Genomic DNA, 16,549 nt, shown 5'->3' with positions numbered 1-16,549 from the left:
GCCTCCCCTGCCGCTTTTGCACTAGGCCTCTCGGGTTATGGGGCCGGGACCGGTCGTGGTCCTTCTGCCTCTATAGGCAGGACTTGCCTTGCTGGTCGGGGACTGATGGGGAAGCTCTTCGGCTGCCTGGCGCGGTGTTGGGAGCGGTGCCTTGTGCTGCGGTCTCAGCCTGTAATTTGGTTTTGCATTATTATTACTATTATTAATATAATATTGCTGATCAGCGCAAAAAATATTTAAAAAAATGCTAACAAGCGTCCAGGAGCATTCTTCCCCCCAAAAAAGAAGAAAAAAGAAGAAAATGAATTTAGTTAAGTGCTGTGTTACTAAGCTAGGGTAAAGGAAAGGTCTGTGTCACAAGAACTTAACCCCGACCGATATATGTGCGCAAGGATGGTGTTTCCCGAGACTCTGTTTATCATCAAGGACTTTGTTCTCATTCCTGGCCCTTGCATTTCCGGTTTGACCCACCTTGTCGCTCTGGCCTAATAATTTTCTCTCTCACATTTCTTCAAGTACGCAGGAGCCAACTCCTAGGGGTCATGGTCCCTTTGCTCCCCCAATAAAATATTTGAAGGGGTTGCTCACCCAAGTTGGTGGATATTGCCATTCAAATAGGGTGTGTGAGCTGCATCATGTCAATAATGTGGGGTGGTGCTTACCTGGGCCCCCCAATATTTTATTCAAGTTGGCACCCCTGTCCAAATATGTTTGGTGCTGCAGCAACTACACCTGATGTTGGTGCTGCACCAACATTGATGCAGAGCTGACAGGCCCATTTCTTCATACCCGTGTTTGCCCTAATTGCTTATAAAAGCAGGATGTGTGTGGTTTGATTTGCAGAGCATGAGAGGGAGCAAACCCATCATCACACATTTGGCACTTACCTTCTTATAGCTGCTGCTACTCTATCATCCAGTGTTTTTCTCCCAAGTGTGCTTCTTGGTATCAACACTCAGCTGAGGAGAAAAGTGTTTACTGCACATATGCACACCCCTTTTGCTTTAAAAAGAATTGTGACCCACATTTTATACTGAATTGGGATAGAATATCTTTGTCATGTCTAGTTCGGTCTGTATAGTAGACTTCAGGCATTCAGAAAGGGGATAGTGAGCATAGAATAGTGTAATTTCTGCAAAGAGTCACTATTTCCAGTAACACACAAACTTATTTGGTCTCACAGTCCCAAGATTATTGTCTAATGTGGAATATATCACATTCCTTTCTTTGAACTCATCATTCTTTCACTACTGTCTTGAAACATTTTTGTTCCATAAATGGGTAGCAGATGGCAAGAGAGATTTGCCTAAGGTCTACACGTTTTGAATTCATAACTGATTGGAAAATTTGATGGGTAGGTTAATTGCTAGCGGGTTGGCTATTTGTTGACAAGTTTACCTTGTGGAGACAGTAGTAGCGATGAAGGTTATATGAACTGTTTGTGCTAAAGGTTTCTTCGTGTTCTGTTTAATTTGTGTTCTCCCCACATTTGGGGGTGGGGTGGGGGGAGACTTGGAATTCACTTAGACACTTTCTCCCACATGTGTGCGGGATTTTTTCTTCTTTTTTGTGAATTGCTTAAAGTGCCAACTTCAAAGATATCAAACAAAGATTGCAGTATTGGTTGCTAAACGTGTACAAACAATAGTTCCTTCTGATTTTTAAAAAGGTAGTACAGATTAAACAACAAAATGTTACAGTGTGCAGCTTCTGGTCAGGGTATTGGCCTCTCCATATCCCCTTCTTAATTCCTCACCCTGCAACAGCCAGTCATTTGGGGTAGGTTGAAATAGATTTAAGCCTAATCCCAGCTGAATCGAAACATTTCTCCAGCAATGTCTTTGAGCAGCTTTCATTTCTGCCCATGAAGGTATTTCAAAAGAGCTCATATCTGTGAACTAGGAAGTGACCTATCAATTGAACACCCTGCCTCCAATAACAAACAATTCCAAATGAAGTTCTTTAAAAATTCTTCTTTTTTGCAGCAATTTTGAATGGGAATTGGATCCTGATATATATGGAGATCGGCATTACAATGTTTTTACTCGAGAATTTTATCCCAGCCTAGAAGACCTTATGGGATCAGATGCTACTATGGTGACTGAAGAAGATACGGATTCAGCTATCTTATTTGGAACTCTGAGAGGCAATGTGGTTGGATTGCGGTATTATACAGGAGTGGTAAGTACAGGAGGAATACAAGTTAGTAACTGAGAACTACATTGCTTGAAAGGAGAAACTAGGTATGTTATATAAATTCTAGATAACTAGGTTGTTTGTACTCCCAGTAATGAGCAGAGGCGACTGAAGCATTAAGTAATTTGCACTTTAATTGTAATTCCGAGGGGGGGGGTTAATTCAGGGATGGCTAACCTTTGACAATGTAATGTCCATCGAAGGTTGTTGGACTCACAGATCTCATCATCCCTGACCATTAGCCATGGTGGCTAATGAGTAAGTAAATAGGGTTTACTTGTGAATAGGATTATGTAGGAAAGGGGAAGAGTGATGGCACCGATGGTGGTATTAATATTGTTTGCCTTTTAAATAGCCCCACTCCTGTTCACTCATGTGAACTGGGCAAACCCAAATTTAAAGTATGATTGCAAGTAGTCACATCATATGATGGGTTAAGGCTGTAAATAGATGTTCTTGATAGTGGTGCCTTGATTAGGGAATTCCCCTCTGTCTCAAATTCAGTTGAGGCGAGGTAATTAAATTTCTATAGCACCCTTCATCTGTAGATTGCAGGGTGGTTTGTAATATAAAAATCTTCAAGGTGGAACTTATTTTTTTGTGTATAACTTCATCCAGAGCTGTTCACTGAGCCTATTCTACAACAGATTTGGACCTTACTCTACTTCTGCGAGGTGACTGGTATTGCAAGCAAGATCCACACTTCTACTGTGTGTGTATCTTATATCAGATTCCCAATGTGTTAATTGTACAAAGAAGTGTATTTCTTTAAGTTGAAGCATTGTAGCATATTATAATGATCCAACTTTGATTATACACTTGGGTACTGAGGCTAAAGGCTGCTCTGAAGTTTAATGTACCTGAAATGTTGAGGGAAATCCTCAATCCTTCTTTAGCTTATATACAGAATGTTTCTAGTACTGTAAAAACTTCCTGTTAGAACAAGGGCTTTTGCATTTTTCTCCAAAATGAATTGAACAGTTTCCACCTTCACTTCAAGTCAGGCTGTCATATTCAAATTCTTTTGCAACGTTAAAGAAATTTCAGCTGCTCTCTGAGCAATGGCAATGGATGATTTTATTACTTTGAAATTTCATTGTGTTTAATATTACTGTAAAAAACATTGGAAGCAAAAAATATATGGTGTAAAGGTAAAACTGCCTTAACAGTGTTTTAAAGATATTTTGGTTGTATTTTGTGTATTTTATTGTGTATTTTATTGTGTATTTTGTACATTTTAAATAACGTGAAGGCTAATTTTGCAGGTCAATAATAATGAAATGGTTGCACTCCAGAGAGAGCCTAACAACGCATATGACAAGAATGCTGTAAAAGTAAATAATGCAAATGGAGACCAGGTAGGCCACATAAAAAAAGAGCTGGCAGCATCATTGGCATACATCATGGACAACAAGTTGGCAGTGGTGGAGGGGTAAGTATGTAAATGTAGGGCTATTTCCCCTGTTGTTTTCTTGAACAGCAGTCCATTGGTAGTAGTTAGTAAAAATAAAAGTTTGCTACTGTTTATATGATGTGGATCATTCTGATTGTGCCACTAAAATTAGTTTCTAATAAATAAAGTGGGATATCTGGAAGTAGAATCACAATTTGCAGGAAGCAAACTCTATAAGCTAAGAAGTCTCAGTATCTGATTGCTGGTTGTGCTGGTGGCTTATGTTGAACAGGTATAGTATAGTGTAAACAAACTCACAAACATGAAGTGGTTTACTGAATCTGTCACAGATTGATAAGTTCATTGAGGTTTAGAACTGAGACCAGATATATAAGTAATAGTTATTCTACTATCTCTTGAAGCATTGCAGAATTAAGGTTAGGTTTTAAAGACCAAGGTTTTCCCTACCTTTAAATTTAATCAATTTTTGCCACTGAATTTCCATACCTTTTTGAAGTGTACTACTAACAAGCCGACAAAGGTCCGTATAGTTAAAGCCATGGATTTCCCAGTAGTGATGTATGGAAGTGAGAACTGGACCATAAAGAAAGCTGATCGCCAAAGAATCGATGCTTTTGAATTATGGTGCTGGAGGAGACTCTTGAGAGTCCCATGGACTGCAAGAAGATCTAACCTATCCATTCTTAAGGAAATCAGCCCTGAGTGCTCACTGGAAGGATAGATCGTGAAGCTGAGGCTCCAATACTTTGGCCACCTCATGAGAAGAGAAGACTCCCTAGAAAAGACCCTGATGTTGGGAAAGATGGAGGGCACAAGAAGAAGGGGACGACAGAGGACGAGATGGTTGGACAGTGTTCTCGAAGCTATGAACATGAGTTTGACCAAACTGTGGGAGGCAGTGGAAGACAGGAGTGCCTGGTGTGCTCTGGTCCATGGGGTCACAAAGAGTCGGACACGACTAAATGACTAAACAACAACAACACTAACATATTGATTCGGCAGTAATATTGTATATGTACCGTATTTTTCGCTCGATAACACGCACCTGATCATAACACGCACATAGTTTTTAGAGGAGGAAAACAAGAAAAAAAAATTCTGAATGAAGCAGTGGGTGTATCATTTTTGTGCTTCATGCTGTGGCCACAGACATGTGATTTGACGGTGAGTTTGGGGTAGCCCAATGCAAAAATCCTGATAATCCATGTGGATCTGTGCTTTGTAACCACGCTTTTGCACCATTGCAGCCCCAGGCAACAGTAGGTGCATGATTTTTTGGGTGCAGGCTGTAGCCATGGATATGCTATGTGATCTGATGTTGAATTTGGGGTGACCCTATGCAAAGATCCTGAGGATCCATGTGGATCCATGCTTTGTAACCACGTTTTTCCACCATTGCAGCTCCAGGCAACAGTGGGTGCGTGATTTTTTTGGTGCAGGCTGTAGCCATGGGCATGCTATGTGATCTGATGGTGAATTTGGGGTGACCCAGTGCAAAGATCCTGAGGATCCATGTGGATCCATGCTTTGTAACCACGTTTTTGCACCATTGCAGCCCTGTTTTTGCATCAGATCATTGCTATGTGATCTGACGGGGAATTTGGGGTGACCCAATGCAAAGATCCTGAGGATCCATGTGGATCCGTGCTTTGTAACCACGTTTTAAGTGGGGAGGGAAGGAAAAACATAGAAGGGACAAGGAGCACACGAGGGGTGTGCGGAGAAGCAGCTGGCTAAGAATGCAGGAGAGGGGATTTACCGGAGGGAGGAAAGGAAGGCAAAAGTCCCCCCCACCCCACCCAAGCCAGCCAGCGCGCGCGCGCTCTCTCTCTCTCTCTCTCTCTCTCTCCCACTCTCCCACCTGCATGTTGCCTGCGAGTCCCTAGGAATTAGAAGGAAGGACGCTCTGCTTTCCTGGAGGGGAGGGGTTTTCTCTGCTCTTTGTTCCGTTTGAGCAAACACAGTAACGAAACAGAAAAAGGTGGGCAGTAAGACCCTGAGGCAGAATGCAGGAAAGCAGCAGCTTCCTCTTTTCAATGCTTCCCTTCTCTGGACGATTTGATATTTGCCTGATTTTTGCCTTCACTCGCACCAGTCGGCTCCAGGGACCACACATTTGCTCAGTAACGCGCACAGACATTTCCCCTTACTTTTTAGGAGAAAAAATCTGCGTGTTATAAAGGGAAAAATACGGTAAATAGTAGAAACAGGTGGTTCGCTTAATTCTCTCCGCTCTTAAAATCAGTCCCCCCCCTTTTTACCCCTTCATTTCCTTTCCATTGCATTCTAGGCTCCTTTTATAGTTCATTTTAGGATTGTGATAGTTATAGGTAAAACTAGAACTGATGAGGCTGAGATTCAAATCTCCACCCAAGTATGATGCTTACTTGGCAACTTTGATCCAGTCAGTGTCTCAGTCGAACATACCTCACATGTTCGTTGTGAAGATAAAAAACCCCAGCTATTTGTGTGCACTGTATGCTGTCCTAGTGTTTTGGTTTTTTAAAAGGAAGTGCAGGGTATAAATGTAATAATGTAATGTTTTTCTTTTTGTCTAGGGTTGTTCCTTCTGGAGCAAAGAATACTTTCACTATGCCAGTACAGTTGAGTTTTTGGGGGAAAGCAGAAAATAAGCAAGCGGTTCTTGATCGACTAAAAATGCAGGGCTTTAAATTAGCTCCTCCAGGAAAAAGTAAGTTAGATATTTTATACAGAAACTTAATAGAAATTCCTTTAAGCAAAACGTGAAGTATTTCTTAGCTTATTAAACATCGATCTCTGTAAATATAAAGCAGTTTTGGTCTGCTGATGATGGGAGAGCATTTGCAGTCATTGATTAGTTCCCCCCCCTTCCCCTTTTAAAAATGATACTCAGTTTCAGAATTTAGCGTTGGGACTAGCAAGAAATATGGCAAAGCTGGAACAAGTTACAGTGCTCCGGTCCATGCTCCTGTACAAATGACAACTGAACAGGTACAATGCATGTTTCTTATTAGAATTTGAGTTGCTGAATGTACTTTAGAACTTTAAACTCCTTTTAATAGGAGTAGAGCTTTGGGGTATATTACCTCGTCTAACTTCTCTGTACAATTCTAGCTCAAGACTGAATTTGACAAACTCTTTGAAGATCTGAAGGAAGATGATAAAACGCGTGAAGTAGAAGCAGCAAAGGTAATGCATCCAGCACATCACATTGATAGTGTGTTAGTGCACACGTTAAACACTGGCAAAATGCTAGTAAGTTCTCAGCTACAGGTTGTGGTTTCTGTTACGAAAATGTGTATAATATGGCATCTTAATTTTCCAGGCTGTTGTAACTCCATTACTTCCACATCAGAAGCAAGCTTTGGCTTGGATGATTTCACGTGAGAACAACAAGGAGTTGCCTCCATTTTGGGAAGAGAGGGAAAACTACTTCTACAATATAATAACCAACTTTGCTGAAAAAACGCGGCCAGAAAATGTTCTTGGAGGAATATTGGCAGATGACATGGGCTTGGTAATTCTCATATTAGAATGTTGCCTCTGGGAGTCAGTGTGGTGTAGTGGTTAGAGCAGGGGTCAGCAACCTTTTTCAGCTGTGGGCCGGTCCACCGTCCCTCAGACCATGTGGTGGGCCAGAATATATTTTTTGGGGGAAAGAATGAATTCCTTTGCCCCACAAATAACCCAGAGTTGCATTTTAAATAAAATGACACATTCTACTCATGTAAAAACATGCTGATTCCCGGGCTGGATTCCCGGGCTGAGGCCCCTGGGCCTTAGGTTGCCTAACCCTCGGCTAGAGTGTCAGACTATAACTGAGGAGATCCAGGTTCAAATCTCTACTCAACTGCAAAACTCGGTGGGTGACTTTGGGGCAGTCACTGCGTCTCACTTGACCTACCTCACAGGTTTATTGTGACAATAAAAGTGGGAAGAAGCATGTATACCTCCTTCAGCTCCTTTGAGAAAGGCAGTATAAAAAAGAAATAAATAATACAAACTTAACTTATGAAACAATGTTAATAAAATGTTCAATGTATTTTAGGGTAAAACACTTACTGCGATAGCTGTGATACTTAGCAACTTCCATGGTGGCAAACCTCTTCCTGTTAAAAAGAAAAGTGATCAACTGAAGATATTTCCTATTAAGGTAATTTACTGTTAATACCAGACCCCTGCTTGAATTGTACCAGTTCCAACTTCTCATATTTATAAGACAAAAATAATGCAGATATGTAAAGCAAGAAAGAAGAAATGATATATCACTGATGTTCTTGTAGAATATTTGGTCTTGTTCTCTATATACAGTATATATGTGAATTTAATTTATTTGAATTCTACATGTTACTTGGACTTTTAGACAAGCCATCCCTACGATTCAGTTTCTTAAAAAAACAAAAATACCAAAATAAAAACCGTAAATAAAATGTGTTCTATCACCTCTTGTTCAGTAAGTTTTATCCAGGCTACCAAAAGCAGCCCCAAAGAAAAGGCTCTTCAGAAGGTTCAGGATTTGGCAGTTTTCCAGAAGGAGGTATTTGCGTAGATATGGATCACTTCTGTCCGGAATAAGAGAGAGCAGATATAAATAGCCATGCCTCACAATTCTGTGTGTCCTGATTTCGGTGGAACTTAGCAAGTATAGGATTGCAGCCTAAATTCTTCTGTAGGATAAGCGCCACATTTTGTCAGAAATTCATAACTAGCAAAGTAGAAAGTAGAAAGCAAGTGCCATCTTAAGTAATACTTTTTCTTACAGGTTGTTCTCAACAGTACATAGATGTATAAATTTATCTAGTTGCTAGTTGGCTTAGATTAGTTAACATTTGGAATTGTTTTGTTGCATTTCTGAACAAAAAATATTGTAATGCCCTAAAAATGCTATGTTTCTGGTCCGCATGTCTGATGCATTCAGTATAAATCCATAAAGCCACTAGAGGGTGCTTCCTAAGTAGACACTATGTACCAACCCTGTACTGTACTACAAGAAAGAGACTTAAAATCTCAGAGAAAATGGTCCGAATGTTGCAATCTTCTGGAGAAGATGGGACAACAGTAGCAGCCAATTAGAAAACAAGGAACAAATTCAAACAAACTGTATTCTTAATTTACAGGGAGGATCTAAAATATACAGGGTTTGGGAAATTACAGCTTATTGTTGTAAATTTTGGGAAACCTTGATTGATTGATTGATTGATTGAGGTGAGTGTATTATCTGAATAATTGGAACTGTCTGAAGTAGTGGAAAACGTACTAACTGGTACTTTGAAGAGCTGTGCTAGCCACGTGTTCTTTCAAGTATGTTTCAACTAATTTCCATAAGATTTGTTTTGTTTTTAAACTAAATTTTAGATGCCATTTCAGTGTGTTTATTTTTCTTTTAGAAATGTGTTCCTGCTATGAAAAATGACCAAGAAGGTAATTTTGATCTGGAAACTAATCACATTTGTTTTGAATTCAGTCAGATGACAACTTTCAGTAGAAATTAATTTAAGAAATTATTTTTTTACATTAAATATCCTAATTGATCACCAGTAGCTTAAATTTATGATGTGTTGTGGAAAGGGGAATTATTGGCTTCCCTTTGTCTTTGCTTTTATTTTGTATTTATTTTTATTATGTATTTTCTGCTTCTTACACCATGATTTTAATGTTGTGAACTGCCCTGCGATCTACTGAATAGGGTGGTATGCAACATTAATTAATTAACTAATAATAAGTTATTAGAGAAATCATGGAGTGTTTTTGGTTTTGTTTTTTAATACTTATTGTTAAGCACCCAGAATTGGCCTGCAGCTGAATGTTTCTGATACAAAGGAGAGTGAGTCTCTTCCATCTCAGTCATCCAGAACCCATCCAAAGAGGTAAGCAGATTTTATCTGTTCTTATAAGTCAATTGTAAACTACTTCTGAACTGTTCTCTTCCCCCTCCCCTGTGTGTGAGAGGGGGTGTTTCTTGGGAGAGAGGTTGCTTTCTGGAGTGAAATCAAATGAGTTTTTTAGATGTGTGAAACATGTTGCAAGGTTATCTTTATTCTGGCCCATTTGGTGACTAGTGTAATTTCTCTTCAATGCTACTGTTTGGTAAATTTATCTCTATACCCTATCAATCTAAATGATCAGATAAAAGCTTGTGAAATCCCCTATTCATTGTAATCCTTTTGCTTTCTAAATGCTTTAGAGCTATGGGCAAAAAGCCAAAGTATACAGTAAGCAGTGACTCAGAGCCTGAAGAGCAGAACACAGAAATAATGGAAAGTGAGCTTCACTTATTTTTTTGGGGGGGGGGTCATTATATTTGTTTTAACAACTTTATTGATTTCCACACTGTGTTAACACTTTTCTTGTTTTCCCAGCCAAAGTGCAAAAAACGCATCCAGCAACAAGAAAGAGAAGAAAAGGTATGATGCTAGTACTTAAAAAATACTACCGTCAAAAAGTTATTGTTCCCCTTTCCCAATAAAACCTGATAACAGTACCCTAATGAGGCCTTTCTAACAGAGAGTGTGTGTGACTTTTTGCAAAACCATATACTGGTGCATAACACATGGTTGTTGGCATGGTGCAAGTGAATGTGTGTTTGCACATTGTCACTATGCTTATGGATGGGCTGCTTTAGGTATTTGAATTAACTGGCCTGTGGTCTAGTTGAATCAGGACTGGCTCTAAGCTAGGAAGAATAATCTTTGATCTATGAACTGTAATATCTGTGTTAATTGTGGTGGCTAAACCTATAGTTCTCATCTTCTTTATATCTAGAAGACAATGCAAGGATAGTATGTGCACGAGTGCTCACATGATTGAATAAACACCTTTTCAAAATAATCTTAACTAATTTAAACAGGAACCTTCATTTTTCAAATGTATGTGACTATTTAGTTATAAAACATTTTCACAGCTTCTTGTGATATTCAAGAGGATAAAGCATTTGCTTCTGCTCTTGAGGAACCAGCCATTTCTTCAAAAAAGACAAAGAAAAAAGGTATCCAAACTATTAAGCTTTTCCAATGTCACTTAACACGAAATGCTACACAGTATACTTTTTAACAAGCCTACAGTTGGGAAGGAAAGGAAGACACCTGAAACTTCTGGACTGATTGAACCATGTAAAGCGATGATTCCCAGCTGGTGGTATGCAGACCCCAGGGGCTCTATATAACCCACCCAGGGGCTCTGTGACACCATTAATATAACAAAAACTATCATAGAGGTATCAAAATTTTCAGAAGTAAGGGGTCCATGGCTTGGCTTTTGAAAAATGGGGGTCTGCAATACTTAGCTAATTGGGAACTACTGGTGTAAATGATTGGATTCCTATGCAGTAGTTGAAGCAAAAATGGGAATAATACATACTTAGGATTAGAAATGATAGCAAATAATTGCAAATTGACTGGATACATCTAAAGAGGACTACATGGAAGTAATCACTGTGCAGTTACATTGCTAATTATTGTTTTTCCTCTTCAAAGGTGTTGTTACTATTCAGCATAAGGAAAATGAAGGTGAAGAGACACTGGGGACAACACTGATCATTTGTCCACTTTCTGTCCTAAGTAACTGGATTGTAGGTGTTAAATTTAAACAATTGTGCTTTTCTAAGATAAAAATACGGCATCTTAACTTCTAAAAAGAATGTTAAAGTGAAGATATATGGGGATTAGAATTTTAATACAGCCTAAATGTTTTAATACAGCGGGTGGCGCTGTGGGTAAAACCTCAGTGCCTAGGACTTGCCGATCGTATGGTTGGCGGTTCGAATCCCCGCGGCGGGGTGAGCTCCCGTCTTTCGGTCCCAGCTCCTGCCCACCTAGCAGTTCGAAAGCACCCCTAAGTGCAAGTAGATAAATAGGTACCTCTTTATAGCGGGAAGGTAAACGGCGTTTCCGTGTGCTGCATTGGTGCTGGCTCGGCAGAGCAGCTTCGTCACGCTGGCCATGTGACCCAGAAGTGTCTTCGGACAGCGCTGGCTCCCGGCCTCTTAAGTGAGATGAGCGCACAACCCTAGAGTCGGACACGACTGGCCCATACGGGCAGGGGTACCTTTACCTTTACCTTTAAATGTTCATAACCAAGATTTAAAGCACAATCATATTTATTCATATATTCTATTGAATTCATTGGGGCTTATTCTAAACATAGAATTGCAGCCAGAGTAATATAATTTAAGACGGTTGATGATGAACCGAATGGGTTGGGTATTTCTAATGTTGACTGTGCCTCCAGCCTTGAAACTATAGTGTGCAAGTTGCTCCCATTTTTTTTTCCAGCAGAACAACTTCCATTGTAGTCACAATAAATCTGAATTAGGCTTACTCTTACTGTGCTTTATCAGGAAGGGCTGTGGCTTAGTGGTAGAGCATCTGCTTTGCCTGCAGAAGGTCTCAGGTTCGATCCCTAGCATTTCCAGGTAGAGCTGGGAGTGCCTCCTTTCTGAAAGATGCAGAGCCACTGCCAGTCAGTGAATATAGTACTGAGCTAGATGCCCCAAGGGGACACGGGTGGCGCTGTGGGTTAAACCACAGAGCCTAGGACTTGCTGATCAGAAGGTCGGCAGTTCTAATCCTCGCGACAGGGTGTGCTCCCGTTACTCGGTCCCTGCTCCTGCCAACCTAGCAGTTCGAAAGCACATCAAAAAGTGCAAGTAGATAAATAGGTACCGCTCTGGCGGGAAGGTAAACGGTGTTTCCGTGCGCTGCTCTGGTTCGCCAGAAGCGGCTTAGTAATGCTGGCCACATGACCTGGAAGCTGTATGCCGGCTGCCTCGGCCAATAAAGCAAGATGAGCGCCGCAACCCCAGAGTCGGCCACGACTGGACCTAATGGTCAGGGGTTCCTTTACCTTTTTTTAGATGCACCAAGGGTTATGATTCCTATGTTCCTGACTGTAGTATAGCTTAGAAATCTCTTGACAGATGTCATTTGTTGAACCATCAGTTAATCGCAACCATCTGGTTAATTTTTATTTCAGGATCAATTTGAACAACATGTGGATCCGGGTGTTCACTTGAACATTTACGTTTACTATGGCTCGGAGCGCAGCAAAGATCCAGCGGTACTTTCAAGACAGGATGTTGTATTAACAACTTACAACATTTTAGCTAGTGACTATGGAGTAAGTATGGTGAAAAGTTGCAGCAAGATAAAGAAAAGCAGTTTATACATCACAAATATTTGACTTTCGTTCCAAAATACAACCTAGTAGTCTTAAGCTTTTTTCAAATCAATGCCAAATGCTCCATTGTATTCCTTTTGTTTTTTTAAAACATGTAATCTGCTTTTCCCATTGTATGAGTCTTTAGTTAAGAACAAGCATATATATACGAAGGAGGTTTTTGTCTTGTAGAAGGGTGTCCTCAAACATAAACTGCCGTCGCTCATCTCCTATCATCACCCATGACCTCTTTCCCCAGATGGGCGCTGGATAAAACTAGCGCACTTGACAACTACAGGGGCAGGGTTCCTCTGTGAATCTGCAGTTCTAAACAGATGCACAGAGAAAATAGGCATTAATATTTTCTGGTGTCTCCAGTTGGTAGAAAGTGGGATGAGATGGCAAATGTTCTTTTTTACTCCCGCCCAGGTGTTTTAGTTTCTAATGGCTTCCAGTCACTAATGGTTTCTATGCTTTTATCTTGAAAAAGTTTAATGTTTTATATTTGAGGTGTTCATTATACTCCAGCTGCACTATGATGCACTTACATATAGGCTGTTATGTTTTATTATATTTTATTATACTGTAAGTTTTTTGGGATTCTATCCAACTAAGTCATATTCAGAGCAGACCCACTGAAATTGATGGACGTGACTAACTTGAGTTCATTGATTTCAGTGGGTCTCCTCTGAGTACAACTTAGCTGGCTACAACTTTTGGAGTCTTGTTCTACCTGGCATTAAGTGCTTAAATTACTGTAATGGATAGCTTGGAAATAACTCGGATGTTATTCTAAGTCAGCTGTTGCAGAAGGAGTAGTAAAAATAAGTGAAATTCTGTACCTGGAAGCTCTCAAGGCTTTTATGTTTTCCAGCTGGGCAACAGAAAGATAAACATTTGGTTCCTGCTCTTAGAGCTTGAAAATGATATCAGTTCTGAGAATTGCATACCTTTTAAGGATGTTCAATGGAGACTGATCTTTGTAAATGTAGGTGTGGGCATTTAAAAACAGATCCACTGTGCAGTGGGTGTGCATGCCTTAAGTAGCAGTATAGAGGTTTAAAAGCACATGCTCAAGTAGCAAATCTTTTACAGCAGTTTTAAGTTGCAACTGATGTTTGGAGTGTGGGGGTGATTGCGGTGGAGAGAGAATACAGCTCAGACTGGATAGTAATACTGGGACTATGTGTGGTGGTGCAGTGCCTGCTGGCTGTGACTTTTTTGTCTGTTTAAGCAGCTGACACAATCTTGCCTTCCTCTGCCCATTTCTTAGGTGATGTTATTAATTGCATCTTGATGTGGGTGCTCACCCTTGGAAATAGAGTAGAAAACTTTTGGTTTTTCTCATACAGCTCCAATGGAAACACTTGTAAAATACTGAGCTGTTTTGGCACCTGCTAAAAATGATTTTGTTTAGGCAAGCATGTCCAGTCATGTAAATTGGATGTGTATTTTATTATGCAATTTTATTTTGTAATATGTGTTTGTATGTGTGTTTTTTTTATATATATATATATATATATATATATATATATATATATATATATATATATTTGAAACTACTTACTCTGTTTATGTTTTGATTTTATTTTTGGTCAACTTTATATGTTATGTAAACTGCTTAGAAGTTTAGCGATTGTAATCCTGTTAAATAAACAAAAGCTCTTTCTGGAGTGAAATAGGGCCTGTATTACACTTCCATTTTCTCTGTCCCTTAAAGACAAAACTCCAGTTGCTTAGCTGCTGCTTTATTTTAAATCATATGACTAACAGTTCTATTGATACGTTCTGATGACTGTCATGGGAATAAATTTAAGAAATCTGTGTAGTATCTGCTTTAGATGTGAACTGTAAGTAGAGCATGCTATATTTAAGCCATTCAAATAATTTCCCATATCTTACACTGTGTGTGTGTGTACATACACACACCTGTGATCTGGGGGCAAGTGTGGCCCTCCAGGTCCCTCTATCTGGCTCGTGGGGCTCTTTCTAGGCCATACACCCTCTGCACTTGCACCTTCCTTGAGTATTTTTATTGGTTGAAATTGTCCTTGTAATGCCTCTTGCATTAATTGAGTTGGATTTTCAGTGAAGCAGCAAAAGTGATTTGGCTTCCAGGCCTTCATGCACGCTTGATGTAGCTGACTTCCTCTATTCCTCTTCATAAAGATTACGTATATTCTTCTGGAACAGAGAATGAAAGCAAAATGGTTTCTTTTAGTTTTTTTAAGTCACTGCTTATTTTACAGAGTTTACTTATACCCTTAAAGTACTACAGCCATTATTTAAATTTTGTTCTAGGCCAGAGGTAATAGCCCTTTACACAAATTAAAATGGCTGAGAGTGGTGTTGGATGAAGGACACACAATACGAAATCCAAATGCTCAACAGACAAAAGCTGTACTGGACCTAGATGCACAAAGAAGATGGATTTTGACAGGTAATTATTGCAAAGGGAGAACACTGCAGCACCATGTTAATTGACTATAAGTGTTATGCTTGTTGAACAGCTTACTGATTTCAGTAAGATTTTTCAACAGTACTGTGATGCATTATGTCTCTTAGTTTGTTTTGCACTCTGTAAAATTGCTTTAGTTAAGATTGTAGCTTGCTACTTGCTTTGGGGCAAGACAAAAAGACCGGCTGGCACCCTGGGAGATTGTAACAACAAGAGTCTTTAAAGACACGAGTGTTAAACCTCTTTTTGCCAACATCTTAACTGGCAATGAACGCTCGTTTCCCTCTTCTGTTCCTATAATAACGGGAAAAACACCTAGCCGGGTATCCCCTGTTCCACCTGCGACCCCAAGTGCCCATCTAGCTACGTTGAGGAATGATCCAATTGCAAGCGGAGATTGGAATATCCCTGAAGAGAGAAATCTTATCTCCTCTTATGGAAAACTCCCTTCAGAAGAACAGCAGGCTATTCTCAATAGATTGGATCTACTCAAACAAAGACTCCTATCACAAGGGGACCCCTCTATACCGATGAGAGAGAGCAGGCGCTCCACGTCCCACACGGCATCTCCATCAAATGCCTTGATAATTTCTCAACCTGCTACCTTGTTACCCCCTACTGATCTGAATCAGCAGTCACCTGTTGACCAACAGCACCATTCTACCGTGGAGGAAGTCGATAAACTCAATACTCCCGTCTCAGACCTTATGCCCAATCAAAATATGGAAGTTGATGACTCCTTTGCCTCAATGCCTGAGCTAGAATCTACCCTGTCTGAAGATCACCAGGAAATGACTATGCATGCACCATCCTCACGTTCATGTCCCTTAATACATCTGCGTGATAATTCTTCTCCATCTGCGCAGCAACTACAAGTGATGGCTGGAACACCTCTGAGCGCTACCCTCGTTAAGACTGATAACTCTGACGGATCTACCAGTGTAGCCCATCAAAGACTTGTTACTACTCACCTCAATGAACTGCATCCGACCTCACCAACTTTGCCTGATTCTTCCTTCCCGGCAAAGCCCTTCCTGTCTGTTAATGTTACCAAATCATCGATACAATTAACACAGAAGAAGACCTTATCCGCACAAACTAAAATTACCGATTTCCTTATGGGTCCTCGTTCTACCCCCAAGAACCCATTAAACAACTCAAAGTGACAATTACCGGGACAGCACAAGGACCCGACATTATCAATACTTAGCTGGAACATTGCTGGTTGGAGAACCAAAAAATCAGACCCCGAATTCAGGAAGTACATAAATTCATTTAAAATCATTCTATTCCAAGAAACATGGGATGAGGAAGAGATTACCATAGACGGCTTTGATCTTCTAACA

The 16,549-nt window shown here is 40.1% G+C and overlaps 1 protein-coding gene across 2 annotated transcripts in view; it reads left to right on the top strand.

Moving 5' to 3' along the window:
• The window catches only part of HLTF (helicase like transcription factor), a 33,087-nt gene that overhangs the window by 316 nt on the left and 16,222 nt on the right, over nt 1-16,549 (top strand). For both annotated transcript variants that reach the window (XM_053390234.1, XM_053390233.1), the window contains exons 2-16: nt 1,986-2,181; nt 3,462-3,628; nt 6,169-6,302; nt 6,486-6,583; nt 6,707-6,781; nt 6,918-7,109; nt 7,641-7,745; nt 8,980-9,013; nt 9,372-9,459; nt 9,777-9,853; nt 9,952-9,996; nt 10,494-10,577; nt 11,065-11,159; nt 12,563-12,706; nt 15,047-15,185. In XM_053390234.1, the coding sequence (XP_053246209.1) occupies nt 1,986-2,181; nt 3,462-3,628; nt 6,169-6,302; nt 6,486-6,583; nt 6,707-6,781; nt 6,918-7,109; nt 7,641-7,745; nt 8,980-9,013; nt 9,372-9,459; nt 9,777-9,853; nt 9,952-9,996; nt 10,494-10,577; nt 11,065-11,159; nt 12,563-12,706; nt 15,047-15,185 (1,673 nt within the window). The remainder of the gene's footprint in view (nt 1-1,985; nt 2,182-3,461; nt 3,629-6,168; nt 6,303-6,485; nt 6,584-6,706; nt 6,782-6,917; nt 7,110-7,640; nt 7,746-8,979; nt 9,014-9,371; nt 9,460-9,776; nt 9,854-9,951; nt 9,997-10,493; nt 10,578-11,064; nt 11,160-12,562; nt 12,707-15,046; nt 15,186-16,549) is intronic.

This window comes from Podarcis raffonei, chromosome 5 (assembly GCF_027172205.1).
Source record: "Podarcis raffonei isolate rPodRaf1 chromosome 5, rPodRaf1.pri, whole genome shotgun sequence".
NCBI classification, from domain to species: Eukaryota; Metazoa; Chordata; class Lepidosauria; order Squamata; family Lacertidae; genus Podarcis; species Podarcis raffonei.
The sequence above is the reverse complement of the archived record's forward strand: the minus strand, read 5'-3'. Positions and strand labels throughout refer to the sequence as shown.